Genomic DNA, 19,681 nt, shown 5'->3' with positions numbered 1-19,681 from the left:
TAGATATGTATTATTATTATTATTATTATTATTAATAATAATAATACATGTCTAGAAGTAGTAGTAGGAGTAGTAGTAGTAGTAGCAGTACAACTATTAGTACACATATGATGTCGAAAAGACGTAAAAGAAATTTCATCTTTATAATATGCATTCCGGTATCCATTCCACTTCAATTCTATCCGGCGATTTTACAAAAATCGTGTTGCCATTTTATAGATACGTTCACTAGAAGGTTCGCTCATGATTCAACTCATCGTATCCTTTTATTACAATTATATCTAGCTGTCTATAATGATTTAGTTTGACATTTTTCCATTGCAAGGAAACGGAGAGTAGGACTTACTTAACGCTAACATGAGGGGGAGACCTATCGCTTTAACAGGGAGTGGCAGAGGGGAAAATTACGCAGTTGCAACCAACACAACGACACTGAGGACAAACACTACGGCGAAAACAAGGAAGTAGAATCGTGTAACTTTTTGTCTAGTGTCATAAGGGCCCAAATTGTTCCACAACCTAAGCCTTACCACTTATAACGTCACATACGGACCATGAACAGCAAGGGTGAGATTGTGTTTTCTTGCCGTTTTCAAAATTTTTTGTCTGACTGATAAGGCTGTCAAGTAAAAATAACACAATTAGCTTGCTAACGAAGTTAGCAAACAGCGCTGTTTAACTTGGACCTTGCTTATATAACCGCCGGAGTTAGTTTATATTACTAGGATTAACATCCAGTTTAAATTGTACATTTGTATATTATTTGCGAGTCATTAAGATGTTCTCCGTAGGGCCTAGAACCGAAAGCAAACGAAAAATGGCTAGCTAAAGTAGTGACTTAATGCTACTCCCTCGATGACGTGATACATAAGGTGACCCCATCAGGGCCGACAGCCGATCGAGAACGGTTTCTTTTTCTTTTTTATCTTAATTGTTTGCTACGTTGATCGTCGTAACTAGGTATCTTACACGTTAAAGCAAGTGATAACGTGAACGGTCTTTCATGATCCTGTGGGACAACGGGTTTATGGAGAAAGATCTTTCCAAGATTTTTTTTCCATAGGAAAACATCATTTCTTTACCAAGCGAAGAAGTGCTTAGTTTTTGGCACTGCTTCTGGCCTATATCTGTGGCTTCATTCGCCCGTTTGTCGATCAGTCAGGCGTAACAGTTAGTGTCACGAAGATCAACAGACTGAACGTTCATAAACTTTGGACTGATGTCATTCATTTATGTAACACTCCTCCCATGTACTACATGTTTTCTGTGGGTCACTATCACCAGCATACTTAATAACAAACATCTCCCACTCCTTGTCTTTATTTATGCAGGTTCATATCCACAACAGCCTGTGTATCCTCAGCAGAGCACAGCACCCATGTACCCCCCAGCTATGCAGGTCCCTCCCCCAGTGCCCCCCTACTCTGATGCCCCACCTGCATACTCTGAGGTAATGGCAATTTTTTAACTGAGTTCTTGAATTTTGTCTCCAGTAAAATAGACACACAGTCATCTTTAGTGTGTGTTGTGTTTGTACAGTCACAAAGAGGAGTGCCTCTGGCAGCATTTTTCTAATTCATTCTGATGAAGCGTTCTGCTCTCTTTGAGTTGAGCCCAATGTCTGATTTACCTAGTTCAGGGTTTCATGAGCATCTGACAGGTTTGATTCAGTCATGGTGATGCTTAACTCTAATATACATGTTAAGACAGTGAGGTCTTAGTGATTTTTTTAGCCTCTCTCTTTCACTTGTATCTACTTCTCCTCCCAGCAGGTTTATCAGCCAAGGTTCATGCACCCTCCCCAGGCTCCCGGGCAGGTGCCCCCCATGTCGTCCGCTTACCCAGGCACGCAGATGTACATGGCCATGCCACAGACGGTGCCTGTTGCCCCAGTGGGTCCTAATGTTCCCATGGCATATTACCCCGTGGGACCAGTTTACCCACCTGGCTCAACAGTGGTAGTGGACGGAGCTTTTGATGCTGGTGCCCGGTTTGGAACTGGCAGCACTACCTCCATCCCTGTGAGTACACCTGTTTATTCTTTAGAGCATTGCTTCTCACATCAAGCAATAGACATGTCCCCCACTGCTCAGTTTTGTAGTAATCAGCAGCCAACTTGTCAGAGTTCCTGTTTAGTTCATTCAGGCAGGTTAGCGAAGGGCTGGAGCTAAAACATGCAGTCCACTCAGTTCCCTGGGCCGAGGTTAGGAAACACTGTTGGAGATAAATGTTGTCAGTCATCTTCTACAGAGACTTCCTTAAAGCTTTGTTCGCTGTGGAATTTTGTATCAGCCCCAGTGTGTCATACTCAACATGTCTATTGATTGTCCAGAGCCACGCAGCTCAGATAGTCAGAAAAGAATCCCCCCAGGAGGTGGGTTTGGCACCTCTGCTTTAGAATCAAAACGCTTTTCAAAGGACAGTTTTTTGTTTTAGATTTAGGAAACATCAAGGACAAAGTAACTCATCCCATAATGTCATGATTTCACTGTGTCACTTTTATATGTAACTTGTGTTTTTCTGTCTTTTCTCTGATTGGTAGCCTCCTCCTCCTGGATGCCTTCCCAATGCAGCTCAACTGGCAGCAATGCAGGGGGCTAACGTTGTGATGTCACAGCGCAAGAGCAACTTCTTCATGGGAGGCTCCGGTGGGGGTTATACCATATGGTAACAAAGAATGCCTCCTCCCAAAAATCCTAGGCCTGATCCCTCCTTTTCTCCTCCGTCACCCAAACTCCTTCCAAACTCTCTCCGCGCATTCTTTCTTTCCCGTGGCAAAGCTTGGCGGTGCCACGATGTCGACTTCACCTAACAGAATGTAATATTGTAGAGCCCAAAGCAAGGTACAGTACTCAGCTACTGATGTGCTCCTGGTTAAAAGAACTGTGAGTTTGGAAGTCTAGCGCTCTGGCTTTAGTGTCAGGCCAATGGTGGAGAGTTCTGCTACCTCGAGAGGGGGACACTTTAATGAAAAGAAAGCACAGAGCATTTTTTGGTAAAATATTATAAAATATATTTCCAGGTGACATTTGAACATTTGTTTTCTGCTGGTAAAGTGATGCTCATGCAAGGTCCTCTTGCTTTGTCAATGTTAATTTTCCACAGAGCAGTGGACTGGTGCCACAGAACACCAGTGCCCGTTTGAGAAAACAGTACCTTTTAGCAGTTGACTTGTGTGCATGCGAGCCATCAGGCAAATGTTTGCGTGTCTTCCTTCATGAGAAGTGCTTTAACCTAAGCCACACTATGCACTCCTCAGTCCCTTGGCATTTTCCCTCTTTGTTTGACCTCCATGCCAAGTCAACATACCACAGGTATTTTCTCTGGAGATTCTGCATTGCTTACATGAGAAAGTCCTTGGTAAAACGTGGGTTGTTGTCTTACCTAACCTAGTATGGAGGAATGTGAATTTGGTGAAATAGTCACAGACAGACGAGAGTGAAGTGTTAGTAGAGTCAATCATGGCAGAGCACTGTACCTTAAGGGCAATATCAATGTAATTAAGTGCCAAAGTCTTATAGGCACCATTAGTTTAAAAAAAAAAAAAAAAACAAAATAAGAAATTTATATATGAATGAAATTTAAGGCAGTTGCAAACTCATTCTTTGTTTGGAAAAAAGTTAGTTGGTGTTTCAGCAGTTTTGTTGTTCTAATCCCCTGTCTTGTTGGATACCCAGAGCTGTACATAGAATTGCGTTAGATTTTTTTTTTTTTTTTTAAGTTGAGTGGAGCATCAGTGCTCCTTCAAACAAGTCTGCTGACCTTTCTTTTCTCCTATCTGATTTGTTCTCTGTGCTAGAATTGTTTACAAAGATCAGGGGTTTGTCAAAATAAGGTTCTTCTTTTTTTTCAGTGTTCTGAACTTTCAAGCAACTAATCCCCCCCCCACCCCCCCACCTTTTTTTTTTTAGGTGATCACATTAAATGTATAACCAAGGAGATGGTTGTACCAAAGATCTGGAATAGAATGCACTAAAATGCTTTTGCTGTGACTTGAAAGTCATCTCTCATATTAAATCTGCACATATGTTTAAAAAAATAGAATAAATGAATGAAACATATCAAATTTAGGGGACAGTGATTGTTAAGTGGGCTGTCAGTGCCCAGTCCCGGTCACCACTGCTCTGACTGTCTTTTATAGTGGTGTGTGCTTAAACAAAATGTATCTAATAAGATTGCATCTTGATGGTTTTGCATGCTTTTTGCACTTTTATTCAATACAATTTTGTTTTTAATAAAGATTTATCATTGGTAACTTTTTTAGGAATACTACAAAGATTAATTTATGTGCACTGTCGACCAACTCCGAAATGTTAGGGTTTTGCAACTTGTTTTTTGTACAAATGCTTTATAAAATGCAAATACAATGTCAGTAGTACAATTTGGTGTCTGTGTGATTTCACAGAACACTTATCTAATGAACCATCAGTCCGCATTACCCAAATATCAATTTTAATAGGCAGTTAATCCCTCGGTGACAGAAACTCTCACATCAGCATTATGGAAGAAGTCTCGCATGGAGAATTCCCTATCAGTCATCTAACCAACAGTATTGAACATGCTTTAGGAACTGATTTTGATGTGTGATTATGATACGAAGTTTCTCACACACGCAACAGTTGTCTTTAATAAGTAGTTTGAACATCACTGCTGTCCCAATCTCATTTCTATCTTAAGCAGTATAACTCAGGAACTTCTGACTGCCGAAGAAAAAACTGTTATATATCTGTAGCTTGGTCCTGTTTACAGGTTTGTTTGTTTTTTTGGCTAGCCAATCCTAATTAAAGCCCGGGGTTCTCACTGTTGCTAAATGAAATTAAGAATATGTGAAAATAGATGTTAAAAAAACAGTTAAAAGTACTTTTAATATTTATTCTCTTTTCAGACCTTAAGGTACACAGTACCGTTGTACTGCCATCACACATACACACACACACGCACGCACACATTTTTGCATATGCATTTTTCATGTGTACTTTCTTTTCCTAGTCTGTGTGGTGTTTTGTTCATGTGTGTGAGGTGATGTCACTGGGTATCCAATGCCACAGTTCTAGAAGTTTCTGTCCTGAGGAAACCGAAGCAGTGCCAGCATTGCAGTTGATCTGACATGTTTGTCATTGGTGTGGAAACCAGTCCAGTGAACTGTCAGACAGCTGGGTCCAGCTGCAGTTCTGTTTTTTCATTATTCTGTAATTTCTCATTGCCTGTCACTGGTATCCTCCATGCCACTCATATCTGACATTGCTGAGAGGAGAAATTGTGTCACTAACTCTGATCTTTCACTGCTGAAGACACATTATACGGCTCAACTGCTTCACTGTTAATGTCACATGGGCTCACCATTGCCTTTTGAGGGTTTTTTTGTTCGTATGTTTGCTTGTTTTTTGTTTTGTTTTTTAAACAAGATGACATAAATAAACTGATATGATAGGTTAAACACTTCAGCACTATGGTGAAATTGTCCATGTCGGCAAACACCCGCCAACCTTTTGCACTGAGAACTAAAGAGTGCTTAAGTATGTACAGGTATTTCCAGTTCAAGGATTTTTTTCATTCTTACCTTAATTTTTGCAACATTTAATGGTCTATGATCAATGCATTTGAGGAGTAAATTCACTCCTTTATATATAAATATATATATTTGTGTGTGTGTGTGTGTGTGGTGTGCGTTTATACATACACACATATATATACACTGCCTGGCCAAAAAAAAGTGAAACACGTACACTGGACCACCTTTAGCTTTGATTACAGCACGCATTTGCCATGGCATTGTTTCGACAACCTCATACAATGTCACAACATTTATTTCTGTACAGAGTTGCATTAATTTTTGGCTGAGATCTTGTTGATGACAGGAGAGTTTAATTACTGTAAAGCCTTCTCCAGCACATCCCAAAGACTTTCAGTGGGGTGAAGGTCAGGACTGTGGTGGCCAATTCACATATGAAAATGATTCCTCATTCTCTCTGAACCATTCTTTCACAATTTGAGCCTGACAAATCTTGGTGTTGTCGTCCTGGAATATGCCTGTGACATAACCTGGTCATTCAGTACATTCAGGTACTCAGCTGACTTTGTTTTATTGCCACATAACGGTTCTGACCATGTATGTATGTATGGGTCATCCCATGTCAAATCAGATAAGGTTGTTGCTGCTCCATCTCAGATTTTGTTCAAACCTTGTCTATATCATGAATGGGTCCCAAAACCAAGGCCTGTAAACTATTTCTGTTCAAATCAAATTTCTGTTGTTTTTTTTTTTGTTTGTTTGTTTGTTTTGTTTTTAATATTTTTTTCAGCCCTTGAAATTATTTCATTTTGTAGCCTTATCAGAAAAGCCATGTTTGGGCATTAATATCTTGATAAGTATTGTTCCTAGCCTCACTAAACTTTGTAGGATGGAAGCCAAGACTTAAAAGCCTATACTGCATGCCCTAGACATGGGAGAAACAATTCCTAAACGAGAGTGAAATTGAGCGTACTACAATCCCACACTTTTGCACCAATGATATCAATCATTATTGTTTCTTCAAATACAGTCTTTTATTAATTTTGTGCTAATATCTGAGGTCTCTACCACCAATGGACATGAAGATATTATGAATAAAACAAGGTGTGGTAGCATATTTTGGTGATTTTCATAGGACCAAAATGGTATGAGGGGTAGCTAGTAGGAACATAAAAATGTACATGGAAATTGTTTGATGTATGGTTATTAAGGGTACAAAGTGCCAATGTCCTTCTGTTTTTCCTTCATACAAAAATAGACACAGATTTGAGAGATATTTTACCTATGGCAGAAAAACGTCCATTTCGGGATTACGTTTCTCGCCTCAGTATCTCTAAGAAAATTGAATTCCTTTGATAGAAATTGTAAGAAATAAAGGATAAACATGTTTTCAGTATGTTCATTGGAATAGAGGGCATTTGAGATGGGGATTGTGTCTCCAGTAAGGTCCTGGATATTGAAAATAAGTGCAATATTTTGATAAAACCTCTGGTATAAGGAGGAATAAGCAGTATCCTAAATGGCCTTCTCATGTGAAGATATTGCAGTGGTGTTTGAACACTTCCAGCCACCAATCAGTGAATAATGGAACATAGGGATTCCACTTGCCAAGAAAACACCAAGCATGTACCCAGTCCAGTCCCATTGTTCAAGTTATATGGTTAAAGGATAGTAGTTTCATCACATGTAATTTCTAGTACATAATTTGCGACATCTGCAATGGACTGGTATCCTTTGCCCAATGAGTACTGGGACTGGCTCCGGCACCCCCTGCGGCCCTAATTAGGCTAAGCGGCTTAGAAAATGAATGAATGGATGGATGACTTTGCTACACTGCACATCATTTTCAATACAGTTATTTGATTTTTTTTATTGAGTATCTTATTCTTTTTCAAATATGGGATATAAAGTTTAACCACTCCACTGAATATAGCATCTATCAGAGTTAATGCCTTTTTCTATAATGAGGCCCTGATAGGCAAGAATATAGCTTGCATTAATGACCTATAGTAAAATGAGCCTATAGAAAACATGTTTTTCTTTACTCCAATCAATATTTCAGAGGCTGGGACACACATAAGTAGATGTAATAAAGGAAGACTCTGCTTCTTCATTATGGATGCTTTTTTCTTAGAGGTAAAACAATGCCTTTAACTGTGTGTATTTATCTTTGAAAGGAACCTGGAAGGACATCAGCACTTTGTACATTAAATGACCATACATTAAGTTATTTCCACATACATTTTCATGTTCCTATGCCACATACCATTTTTGGTCCTATGAAAATGACTGAAAAATGCTACCATGCCTTGATTTATTCTTAATAACTTCATGTCCATTGGTGGTAGAGACCTCAAATATTAGCACAATATTTAAAGAAAAGAAAAAATAAAGATTGATACCATATGGGTGCAAAAAATGGGTTTATAATACCCTAATTATCACTCATGTTTAGGAATTTTGCACTTTTTTCCACATCTAGGACCTTATAGAAAATCAATAGGCTTGCAGTACAAACTTTTAATGGCTCAGTCATACTGAGAACATGTTTGTCTTCCATCCTACAAAGTTTGGTGAGGCTGGGAATAATACTTTTCAAGATATTACTGCCCAAACATGGCCTCCCACATAAGGAGTGTTTGGGAGTGCAAAAATTAAAAAATATCAAGGGCCAAAAAATATAAAAAACATTGGAATTGAACAAAAATATTTTACAGGTGTTAGTTTTGGGACCCAAACATTATGTAGACAAATTTTCAAGAAAATCTGTGACAGAGCTGCAACCGCTTTCCTGGATTATGTCTGATTTGACATGAAATGACCCATATATATATTAGGAATACATTAGGAATAAAGTATATTTTGGACATTTGAATAGATACTTGTGCAGTAATTTGTTTCTAAATAATTGTGTAATACTTTTCTCCTCATCACTCAACACATTGTGGGTTTTCTATTTGACACAGTTTTGTTAAATCAATCAGTCTTAGGTGCACATCCTTTGTTTTGGGATTTGCCTGAATCCAAAGGTGTGCATTCCAGCTTTGTGTACCTTGGTATAAGGTAAACTTTTAAGAAAGAATACTGGAACAGAGTCCAACTGTGTGCACACATATTCACTTGAATGATTTGAGACGTCAATCTACACACAAAAACACCTTTGATAAACATTGTCCCTCCATTTAGAGAAGGCAAAATACCTTCGGTGGCCACTTTATTAGGTACACTATGTGTTCTCAAAATGAGACAGTTCACGCAGACAGTGTGAACTTGTGGACTTGTGACATTATAATACATGAAATGAAAGACATGAGTGACTGAGTGTAGTATGATGGTCACTGTGCACTGTTCCCAGTATCTCAGAAACAGATGCTCTACAGTGCTCTTCATGCATGACACAGCTTATGCTTTACTGAGGGTGGTGCTATAAACAGAGATGTCCAGGATTTGTCTTATGGGAAAAATCAGCTCAGAGGTGAGAGAGGTCACGAGAGACTGGAAAGAACCAGGTGAGCTAACACACAAGCCACAAACAGGCCAATAAGGACACAGCACAACACTGGTGTACAAAAGGGGATTTCAGAACATATGACTTGTCAGTCTTTGTCACTGATGGGCTCTAGCAACAGAAAGTCACTCCAGGTTCCACATCTGTCACCTGCAAGCCAGAAGTAGCTCCAGTGAGTACACAGTCACCAACTCTAGACAACTTAGCAAGGTTATAATAGTTTTCCATTTTCAGATTCGTTTTTCTTTTGATGTTTGTATTCAATCTGAATTTCTGTTTAGTTTTAGTTTCACCAGTGGTTTCATTAGTTTCAGTTTATTTGTTATTTCATGGACTCACTTCTATTTTGTTTTAGTTTATTATAGTTTCAGTTTTAGTTTTAATAATTTTAGTTAAGGACAAAAATTGTCAAGGATTAGTGCAGTGTGAAAAATCACTGCTTATCATTGAAGACTTCAACGTTTTAAGACTGAACTTAACATATGCGATACATTTGTTTCAGACTGAAAGCCTGTAAATACACATATAGGGCAAGAACACAATTTGTTGGTCACTCAAGCTCTGTCATGATCTTTTTCCATGAATAATGTGTACTCTTGTACACATAACTCTGAGATTTATGGAATTGTCCCCCTTTAAAAACTATGCCACAGATGCTGTTACCTTAACTTACCATGCATTTGCTTATGCCACTTTCACAAATTCTAGATGGTCCCATAAAGGACTCACATGTGTCCTCCCTAGCATACCTGACTTCTTCATTTGATAAGGTCTACTTCCATTAGTTAGCAAGCAAGGGTTCCGCTGGGATTTTCTCTTGCTGGTCCGGTGTCCAGCAAAATTGTATTTTACTGGACAAATCTGAAACTTGCCGGTCACATTTCAGCAACAGTCTATGTTACAAACGCATGTATAATGAACATGTAGGTGACGTAGGTTGACGAACAGTGACATGCGAGTGGAGCGAGTTACTATGTCTACCAGAGATCATTCATGATTTCAAGTAAAGGGTGTGTAGAAAAAAAGACAACACAGAAAGAAGTAAGACATATTCAGATTTATATGGGAATTACAGTGAAGAGTAAATCATTGGTAGCTTATGTCTCTGAGTTTGGTATCTTTTATTGGCACATATTGCTGATTGTGATTTGTTTCAGGTTTGTCACATCTGAGAAAATAACATCCACCTGAGGAATGCAGAGTGTACAGTTAGTCATAATTAAAACAAACTACAAGTTTTTACCCTTGGCTTTTTTTTTTTTTAATTGAAACAGTGTTCAATAGTAACAAGAGTGTCAGACTTCAAAAACCAAATCCCCACATAACTTCTGACTGATTAGCATGCAAAAACAACTGTAAACAACTGTAAAAAATCCTTGTAAATATCTTGCAAAATAAAAAAAAGCAATGTAGCAATAAATAATGTGTGTCATATCCTACACATTAAAAGAAAAGGCTAAAAAAAGATGAGCCCCATGTCAGTTTCAGTGTGTTCTGGGGGCAAATCATCACAAACCTGTTATTTTCTCTAAAACTCAGACATTCTCATTCATGAGGCATCAGATCTGGGAAGATTTGTAGTGTCCTGTTCATTAGGATGCTCAGTTGTTTACAAATCAGGAAAACTGATCTAAGATCTGTCAGTTTTGCATGTGATGCGAGGGATCACGGTACAGTGGCCTCATTGACCCATCAGATCTGTCTTTACACAGTCACGAGACTATGGAACCACTGCTCACTTCACAGCCTGACCCTGCCTGTCCACCAATGCTGTTAGAATCATTTTTTAAAATAACTAAAAGCTAAATGTGTGGACACTGCTCTATACATCATAAGTGATGTCTCATTATGTCTCAAATGTACAGAGCTCATTTCTTTCCCTCTCGTAAAAACACATTTCAGTTTATCACTTATTCAGTATAAAAAGGGACACAGTTTACCAACAGCAGGGAAACAAACAAACAACAACAACAACAAAAAAAACAGCTTTATCAATTTTGTTTGGAAACTGTATTCCCCAGAAGTGCCATCTTTAGCTCTCTGGAGAAGAATAAGAGACTCCCAAGTTCCATGATGCCTTGAGACCAATCTCTGGGCCGAGCAGTTTGCTCTCAAGGCATCATCCATTTAAATGACTGTGTAAGACACACAGTATGCTCTGCAGATAAACTCACCTCCGTGTAGTGAAACACCTCCACAAGGCCTCAGCTTGGCCCATTTCTCTTTCTCCCCAAAATTGATATTTCTCTATACAGACTCATAGATTTCCTAACACATCTGACCTTGCTCAGGCAAGTCTGTGTTGAGTCCTTGTAAGGCTCAGATGAAGTACTCCTTCTTATTGATGGGTTCCACAGTGTCGTTATACACCTGGTCCATGTCCTCTCCTGGTGCTGGTTCCCCTGTGGTCCGGTATGCACCTTTGTCATGGCACAAGTAGCGGTACAATAAGAACCCGAATCCAGCCAGGGTCAGCAGCACAAGGATAACCACCACTGAAAAACGGACACGAAAAACTGAACTATGAAAATACCCATACACACGTCCACTGTTTTACAAACTTTCACCATTCTCTTGGGTAAAACCGTCCTGGAGGTGCTGATGTATTAAAAGTAAACAATGACATTACTGGAGAGAGAGAAGAAGCTACAGCTAACACAACAAATCTGCCACAAATCTTTCAGAAACACGGCTATGAAGGGGAGTTCTTCAGGCATACTGTATGTGCACTGATGTATGGCACAGTAGATATGAAGAAAAAAAATTGCTAAAGCAGTGGATTATTCCTTTAAGCAGCAATGTATAACAAGGTCCAATCCCTACCTTATGACACTAAACTACTACCATGTCAAACAAGGCAAAAGAAGTCTTACATTCAATCCGTCCTCCTCAAGAAGGACTGGATGACTGGGTCAAACTAGGTAAAACACAAACCTACAGAATAAAACCGTTGTAAAAGAGCCTTTTGAGTAAGATTTCTGTAAGATCACAAAGTTATTCATTACCAGCAATGACAGCTGAGTCTGTGTGCACAGGGATGGCTGTTGTTGACACCATTCCTGTGACTGTGAAAGAAACATAAAAATTAAAATGACATGACGCTGCATAACCAGTCAGTTAAGATAGCAGAAGCAGAATGGACCTGAGGAATTGCAAGGTTTCCTAACACAAGGAATTAGCTCAGTGTTGCTTCACTGATAATCAGATTATGAGCTACTCAAACTGAAACAGCACAAAGTAGAAAAAAACCTAACACTGTTTACAAATCAAGCTATGCTATGCTAAACTATGTTTTACTTAGCTATGCTACGTAAAGAATTTTATCAACTCCTCATAGTACATAGCAACAGGTGACAGAGAGACAGTAAAGGTAACACAGAAAAAGACTAAGAAGAAAGAGAGTTGCACTCGGTGATGTTGTGAGTGAAACAAAAGCCTAAAGGTCTGAGATTGTTTAACATAATTTATGCATCAACATAATACAAAGAGTAAGAGCATCCAGCCTTTCACTACTTACCATTGCTGGGTGACACAGTAAACATACTGAGGGACATGGGTCAAACTGCAGAGTGTAGAGAACATGCACTCATTAAAAGAGATCACAAAAAAAAATCTTTAGTTCTGTGTGAGGGTTTTCTGGAGAAACCTCTTTATTTCTATTGTCAGAAAAACAACTGGACTGCAGACAAAGGCCGTATAGATTTCAGTTCGGGTCAAATCCTACCTAAACACAGAAAGACTACTGCCGTTTTTGGAGATAACTCCTCAAGAGCTCGCTGATGTGCCGAGCTGAATTAGGTGTGTTAGTTCTGGAGGAGAGAGGGAAAGAAAGAAAGAATGAGGTGTGGTCTACATTGAGACTGATCTTCCATAAAAGGTGTGCCGAAAAGAGTTATTTGTTTTACTTATAACATCAGTGGCTCGGTCAGCTTTTATAGCCTTCACACTAGAACAGTCAAGTGTACTATGACAAACTGCTCACTTCCTGAAAACTACCATGACTTTCCACAATCATACCGAGACTTAAAAAAAGGTATTTTTTTAAACAGCGGTTTTCTGCTCTTCATTTATGAACACAAACGATGTTGAAAAGACTTAGATGCTAGCAACCTTTGTTCTGCTGCTAGATCAGTCCTTTCAAAAACAAGGAAATACTGTCGCATGTTTTGTAGTTGTAGTTAGAGCAGATAAATGTAAACGAAACTTTCAGCTGGAAACGAAAATCTCTTTGTCGAGGCGCTTTAAAGAAAATGTCTTTCGGCCGAGATAACTACCAGCTGATTTCGCTAACAGTTATAAATCCCTGAGAGCTAAATTAGGCTAATCAGAATAACGAGTAAAACTTTTAGGCTACAAAACGTAACTTACTTGCTTGAGTTTGAAGCTGCGGCACGAAACTTCTTATCTCCGCGATATGGAATCCAATAAATATCTTTACGGAGACCTCCAGTAAATTAAGATCCCTAACTTTCTGAAAGAGAGACTCTTTTTTGAAGCAAAGGTTGACAAGTGTGAAGTCACCTCTACGCCACACCAGGCACGCCGTCTCAACTCTCCAATCTGTGCGCGTGCATGTGATCCCTATCGTTGGTGCTCCCGCAAAGAGTAAAGAGGTCTCCTACTTAATGAAAGTACTGCCGCAGGCAACAGGGCGTGCGGCCAAATACCACATTTTTTGAAACTTTAACTTCTCATATGACACTGACGTCATAGATCACAAACAGGGAAATGCAGTTACGCTGAAAAAGCAACTTTTCAAATAAGAGTGACACAGATAAAAGATTAAATATTACTTTAATCACACTTTTAAGGGGCATATTTATTCATGATAGCAGTTTCTTTACCGATTAAATCATTGCCTGTTGATGATTTAAAATATTTTTATTTTTCATGTTGATTAAACATAGATATTAAAGCAGTTCATTGCGATAGTAACCTCTAAACGTAACTTGACTTTCACTTCGACATAACTGACACACATGCCGAGCAGTGCAACGTAAAAAATAACCTTCCAGCAAAGTTAGTGTTCACCACTGATTTTCAGTTAATTTGTTTGAAACTTGAACTAAACATTTTGTATCAGGAAAATTTTGATTTTAAAGAACTTCTACTACACCATTACTGATTGTATGAAATACAGTTAGGCCTATAGGTAAGAAACTAATCTTTAAATTATGCCTCAAATAACAATTGTAAGGCCTTAGACATAGTTTATTTAATATGTATAAAACATAGGAAAATCCAGTGTAGTGTAGAAAGCCTTTCGTATTGTCTTCTGTGATGGTCCTTGACTTGCACGTCCTCAGTCCACTCTGCCTCCACACACACTGTGAATAAAGACAGTTGTGTTTATCAAGTCTTTTCAAAATATGAAAAATGTAAATCTGTCTACACTGACCTTCTTCTAAACTTACTGAAGTCTGGAAGTTTGTCATCCAGCTCAAACTGTCTCCTCCTTCACTACACAGTCCCTTTTGGCCACACCCTTAGAATCAGACACACAACAAATACACTGAGACATTTCAATGAAATCTTCATTTTAAGAGATCAATACCACACACAATAATCAAGACTGGGTGAGCCTGTCTCGCATAGACACTCTTTTGTTGTTTTCTTACATCATTTGCAGCAAAAGGTGCACAAAAGGTTTCCATTCTTTTCTCTACTGAGTTGATGGTCGAAAACAATTCCATAGATTACGAGTTTGGTGCATTCTGTTTGTTTCAAAAGTCTAACATTGGCTTCTAAAACTGAAAGCATGTATGTCATGTCTGTCAGAATAGTCATGTCCCTCATTTTGTGTCGACTTCACATATTTATAAACAGTGTACGCCAAGTAACACGATTCAGTCCATGAGATTACTGCTGTTGATCTCACAGCAGATGGAACAGTTTTAAGCCATACCACATATATAAAGTATATATACTTTAAACACACATTGCATCTCATCATGTCATCTTGTGTTTTGACTGACAATGAAATGACTGACTGGATGATTTTGGCAAAGAATCAAAAAACCTCCTGCTGTTTCCTGAAGCATCTTTAACCTTAGCTCTCACAACCAGTGGAATGCACCAAACTCTCATCTACACAGCTGTTGTAAAGCAAGAAGAGATGATAAACTGGTGAATTTCCCCTTTAAATACAGTAATAGCAGCAAACCACACAATATGGAATGGTTCTAAATGTTTTGCCTGTTCTGTACCTGATGTGATGTGCTTTACTATTGGTCATAAGTAATTCAAAACCACTTTGTGTGCTTTGGCATCATGCATCTCAATGACTTACTGTGCTTAGCACTCCAGAATGTTCTGTGTCTGCGGTGCCATTCTCCAGGCCATCACATCCAGAGTCTTTGGTGTCCTCTGTATGTGAGCCAGTGCTGTTAAGGTTGATGGGATCCTTGCGGTTGGGGGTTTCTGAGTTATTCACACCTGTTTGCAGAGTGTCTGCCTCAGCCTCTGCCTTAGGAGAGGAAGCATCCTCCTCTCTCTCTCCCTCAGTGGATGGTGGCTCCCCTTCCCACTCTTTTTTCTCCTTCCCTTCATCCACTGGTGTCTCCTCCCCAGAGCCTCTGGGTGCTCCAGCAGCAGAATCACTCACCTCTGACTCAGTGGCAGGTGAGGTCTCCTCTGTCACAGGAAGGTTGCTGGTGGAGCTGATGTCCCTCTCTCCGACCATGGGCTCCTCTACGACCTGAGACCTGTGGGAGCCAGGAGAAAGGCCCCTCTGGAACTCATAAGAGTACCTGTCTGATCTGAAGCTGGACGAATGCTCTCTCCTGTCATGGTACAAATACCCATGTCTGGCACTTCTACATATTTAAGTGTAGATTTTTCTATCCTATATTCTCTTTATGTTTCATAAATAGATTCATTTGTATGTGTTTAATCACAAAACTCAACTGCTCAAATTCAAAATTGCAAACATTAGTAATGATCTGATGCTGAGCTTTTAGCTTTAAGTACCATTATTTTAATAAAATTGCCCTTTAGCATAGGGCATTGGGTTTCTGAGTCTAAACCTTACTTAAGGGTTGATGTGGGACTGTAAGGCAAAGTGAAGTCAGACAGGCTGTTCATCCATGATCTGGGTGACCTCAGAGATCGTCTCTTCAAAGATCCGGTGCTGTGTATAGGGTGAAAATACACTGGATGTGATGTTGTGTGTTATTTGCCCAACAAAAAGTGACCAAAGACTCAAGGCCCTGGCTGTATTCCGTAGTGGATGGCCAAGCTAAAACACCAGAGATAATGAATGTTTAAGACACCTACCGGTTAAAAGCCTTTACCACAAACACCTTGTCTGGATGTTGAGTCTTCAAATCAGTCATCACACTCTGTAAGTCTTGATTTAGCTGAGAGGCACAGTCAAAATCCAGATAAGGTCAGTTCACATGAATGAGCCAAAACCTTTTCAACTGACTTTTTTTATGAAAGGAACAAAGATCAGCCAAAGATCAGCATGGTCAGGATGCTAATTACCTTTGCTTGTTACTTTTGACTGAATTTCCTACAAGCTTTTTGACCAGAATATGAGATATTATGGTTTAATTCTAATTCATCATACACATTAGGTGTTTTAAAAAACTTTGTCTCTAGGAACAGATGTAATGTGGCAATAATTGGCAATAAGTGTGTACCAGCACCATGTAAGTAGTAAGGTGAGGTTTACCGTGTTCATTTCTTTGTAGAAGATATCCCTTAAACCAGCAATGGCCTGAAAGACTGTCACATAGCAGCCAATGCGACTTTTAAGAGGAAAACAAAAACAAAGTTTTATATTCAAACATAATTACAGATAGCCGAATAATTACAGATAACCCTGACCCCAGCCTAAGGTCAGTTTCTTCAGGTTGTTATGGTAGTGTGTTCTCCCACCTGTCAAATAGAGTAGGGAGTTCCTCTTTCAGCTCATGATTCAAATTTTCAAACACACTCTTGGCTTCTTTCATTTCTTCTTCTGCCTGTATAAACATCATAACAGTTATAACGGTTGAGTACTGTAATAATCCAGTATTGTTCCTGAGTTTGGAAGGCTAGTCCAAATAAATACTGTGTTAATGTTACTGTATTTGCATTGCAAAAGCATGCACAAAGCCCTCTGACAAGACCTTGGATATTTTTATGTCATCTCTCTTTTTGGCGTTCTGCAGTGCCCCCAAGTGGTGACGAGAGGAATCATAATCCACAAGCTTCCTCCCTCGCTTTGCCACTTTTTCCTGCAGAATACAGAAACTGAGTAGACTGAAGACAATTACACCAAGTTATGAGGCACAGGCGGAGACAAAGGCAGAATAATTGGTATGTCCTTGGCCATGCTTTAGATATGATATGTCCTGCATTTAGCAGATGTTGGCATTACCCTGATGTCAGGGAACTGAGACATATAGGACTCCATGGTCCGCAGGGCCTGGTCCAGAAGCTTTGCCTCATAATCACTCCACAGAAGTTCTTCCCCCTGTAACACAGTGTGGCAGTGCAATTGGGCTAAATGACTTAGCAAATGTAAACTCAGAGGGCAACACACAGCTGAATCCCATGTCCGTGTGTGTTTGTGTGTGTGTGTGTGTGTGTGTGTGTGTGTGTGTGTGTGTGGTTTAACAGAAGGTTATGTAGGGGCAATGAGCAAAACAACACCTCAGGTTTGAAAGATGAAAGAATTACACACAAACACAATCCAAAAGGACTCTCCAGCTCTGAAACTTGTAAACTAATCACAAACTGTTTTAAGTTTGCTAAAAAAAATGTCTGGCTTCTTAGAGAAATTAAAATGCAGAAACTGAAAACATGCAGCCTTCATACTGAAAACCTTTGTTTGAGATTTTGCTCCAGTGAGCATAGGTTTGTCTCAGAGAAAATGCAGACCTGCACCTCTCACCTCCACAATGGCTCCCAAATCATTTTCCCCATCCCAGTCAGACTCATAAGCATCAAACAGAGACTGGAACAAACGGCTCGAGGCATCTCTCATCACTGAAAAACAAAGAAATGCATGGCCAGGTTTGGTATGATTAAGGACATGGTTCAGGAAGAAAAAGAAACTTATTCTGTTTACTTTAACTACCATAGACCACAGCTACCACCACCACTACTGCTACAACAACAACAACAATAATAATAACATTTAAAGGAATGCTTTGAGAAAACAAACCTTTGACAGCATTTACATATGCTTTGAGGTCCTTGTATATTCGATGCCCGTCACCCTACACAGACCAAGACCAAAACTCATGAGGGGGAGTGAAAGGAAAACTTTAGACTTTAAAAAAAAGTAATACTTAAACTTAATATTCATTACAATGCAGTTATATTTGTGGAAAGGACCTGTTGATCTTGGAGGTCTTGTACCATCCGTTCAAACTCAGCATCTCTGGTCTCTGAACTCTTACCAATCCGCTGCAGGACCTGCATCAGGAACACATTGTTCAGATTTTATTACTCTCCTGCAGACTGGTTAGACTCATGTAATCTCAGGGGCCTAAAGAAACACACAACACTATTCAACACTATGCAACATTATACTAAATCAGCTATTCACTGAGCAGTAGTTTATACAGAAATGGGGGGTGGGAGTGCAATAAGAAACTCAGTCAGATTTTCTGATATAATTCTTTCCACAATTCTACACTGTCTTATCCATTTTGATTGTGAATCACAATTAATCTGTACAGATTCCAGGGAACATGTTTATGGCATAACCTGAGGGCTCTAACCAACACAGTTTTCAAACATGGACTTTGACCAGAGACAGCATCTGTCTGATGAGTCAGTGGTAATTTTGATGAGTGTCAGGTACCACAGCAATAATAACTGGACCAGCAAGGTGTCCCTTAGTCAGATAGAGACACTGAGTGTTTATTCTGTCTGATGTATCTGAGTTCCACCCTATTTAATTACCACTACACAATGGCACTGGCTACCCCATATCTTTTCTACCTCTTGACCAGCTACTTCAGTCAGGAAAATTTTAGATATAGAATAAGACATTGATGAACTGTACATTCCATGTAAATTATTAAAAATATTTTAAAGGTGTTGAACTCTGAGACATTTGCCTGCAAGACATCTCACTAAACTGTTCTCATGCTGGCACTGCTGAGGGAAATGGCAGCGTTTTGATCTTCAGGACTTTAGTCACCTACCCTCTCCTGAGCCCTGCTGAACTGTCTCTGAACCCGCTTAGCAAAGACACCAGCTCCTCCTTTTGGGCTCTCGCTCGAGTTTGCACTGATCTTCTTCTCTGCCATGTTTCTCTGTGTCTTCCTCTGGCGTCCTCTTTGTCAGGCACTCTGATCCAATCTTGTGTTCCTGCTCCCACAGAAGCCAAAAAGTGTAAGATATCTGTGAAGTTACTCTAATATCAGCATGCGTGTCTACCATCTCTATTTGTTCTGCTTTTCTTTTATGATCATCATAAAAAAGAAAAGCACTTATCTATTTCTATTTGGGTCAAGGCCCTATACACACTTGTTATGTGATATGGAGAGAGAGAAACAGGGAACTTAATACTGTAATGATAAGTCAAATCCAGCTGTCTTTACTTGGATTTGCTCATTTAGAGGCTGCTTACTTATATACAGTCTTCAAACATGTGACACAAACCACACAACAAATGCATTAATGTAGTTATAAAATAACAGTAGAACAAGGCCCCTGTG

The 19,681-nt window shown here is 39.3% G+C and overlaps 2 protein-coding genes across 3 annotated transcripts; one reads left to right on the top strand and one right to left on the bottom strand.

The window, feature by feature from the left end:
- The first annotated feature begins 457 nt into the window (after positions 1-457).
- On the top strand, positions 458-4,260 carry dazap2 (DAZ associated protein 2). Of its 2 annotated transcripts, none has more exons than XM_030769891.1 (4): positions 458-567; positions 1,332-1,450; positions 1,773-2,021; positions 2,543-4,260. In XM_030769891.1, exons 1-4 carry the CDS (start codon positions 555-557, stop codon positions 2,669-2,671), a joined length of 510 nt encoding a protein of 169 aa, XP_030625751.1. In that variant the 5' UTR covers positions 458-554; the 3' UTR covers positions 2,672-4,260. The 2 variants fall into 2 exon arrangements, with proteins under 2 accessions (XP_030625751.1, XP_030625750.1); XM_030769890.1 differs by having other exon boundaries at positions 1,770-2,021.
- Positions 4,261-14,460: 10,200 nt separating this feature from the next.
- bin2a (bridging integrator 2a) lies at positions 14,461-19,270 on the bottom strand. Its single transcript, XM_030767667.1, has 12 exons — positions 19,166-19,270; positions 18,348-18,428; positions 18,175-18,229; positions 17,902-17,996; positions 17,386-17,481; positions 17,135-17,242; positions 16,902-16,987; positions 16,696-16,771; positions 16,296-16,378; positions 16,051-16,149; positions 15,310-15,802; positions 14,461-14,505 (listed from the first exon to the last, which is right to left on the bottom strand). The coding sequence occupies exons 1-12, from the start codon at positions 19,268-19,270 to the stop codon at positions 14,461-14,463; spliced, it is 1,422 nt and encodes a 473-aa protein (XP_030623527.1).
- Positions 19,271-19,681: the final 411 nt, after the last annotated feature.

This window comes from Chanos chanos, chromosome 3 (genome assembly GCF_902362185.1).
Source record: "Chanos chanos chromosome 3, fChaCha1.1, whole genome shotgun sequence".
Classification (NCBI taxonomy): Eukaryota; Metazoa; Chordata; class Actinopteri; order Gonorynchiformes; family Chanidae; genus Chanos; species Chanos chanos.
The sequence above is the reverse complement of the archived record's forward strand: the minus strand, read 5'-3'. Positions and strand labels throughout refer to the sequence as shown.

Coding starts and splice junctions, on each gene's coding strand:
- dazap2 (XM_030769890.1), top strand. Junction 1,451..1,769: donor CCCCACCTGCATACTCTGAG/GTAATGGCAATT, acceptor TTCTCCTCCCAG/CAGGTTTATCAGCCAAGGTT. Junction 2,022..2,542: donor GCAGCACTACCTCCATCCCT/GTGAGTACACCT, acceptor TCTGATTGGTAG/CCTCCTCCTCCTGGATGCCT.
- bin2a (XM_030767667.1), bottom strand. CDS start 19,270: ATGGCAGAGAAGAAGATCAGTGCAAACTCGAGCGAGAGCCCAAAAGGA. Junction 16,379..16,695: donor TCTACAAAGAAATGAACACG/GTAAACCTCACC, acceptor TGTGCCTCTCAG/CTAAATCAAGACTTACAGAG. Junction 15,803..16,050: donor AGTCCCACATCAACCCTTAA/GTAAGGTTTAGA, acceptor GTACCATGACAG/GAGAGAGCATTCGTCCAGCT.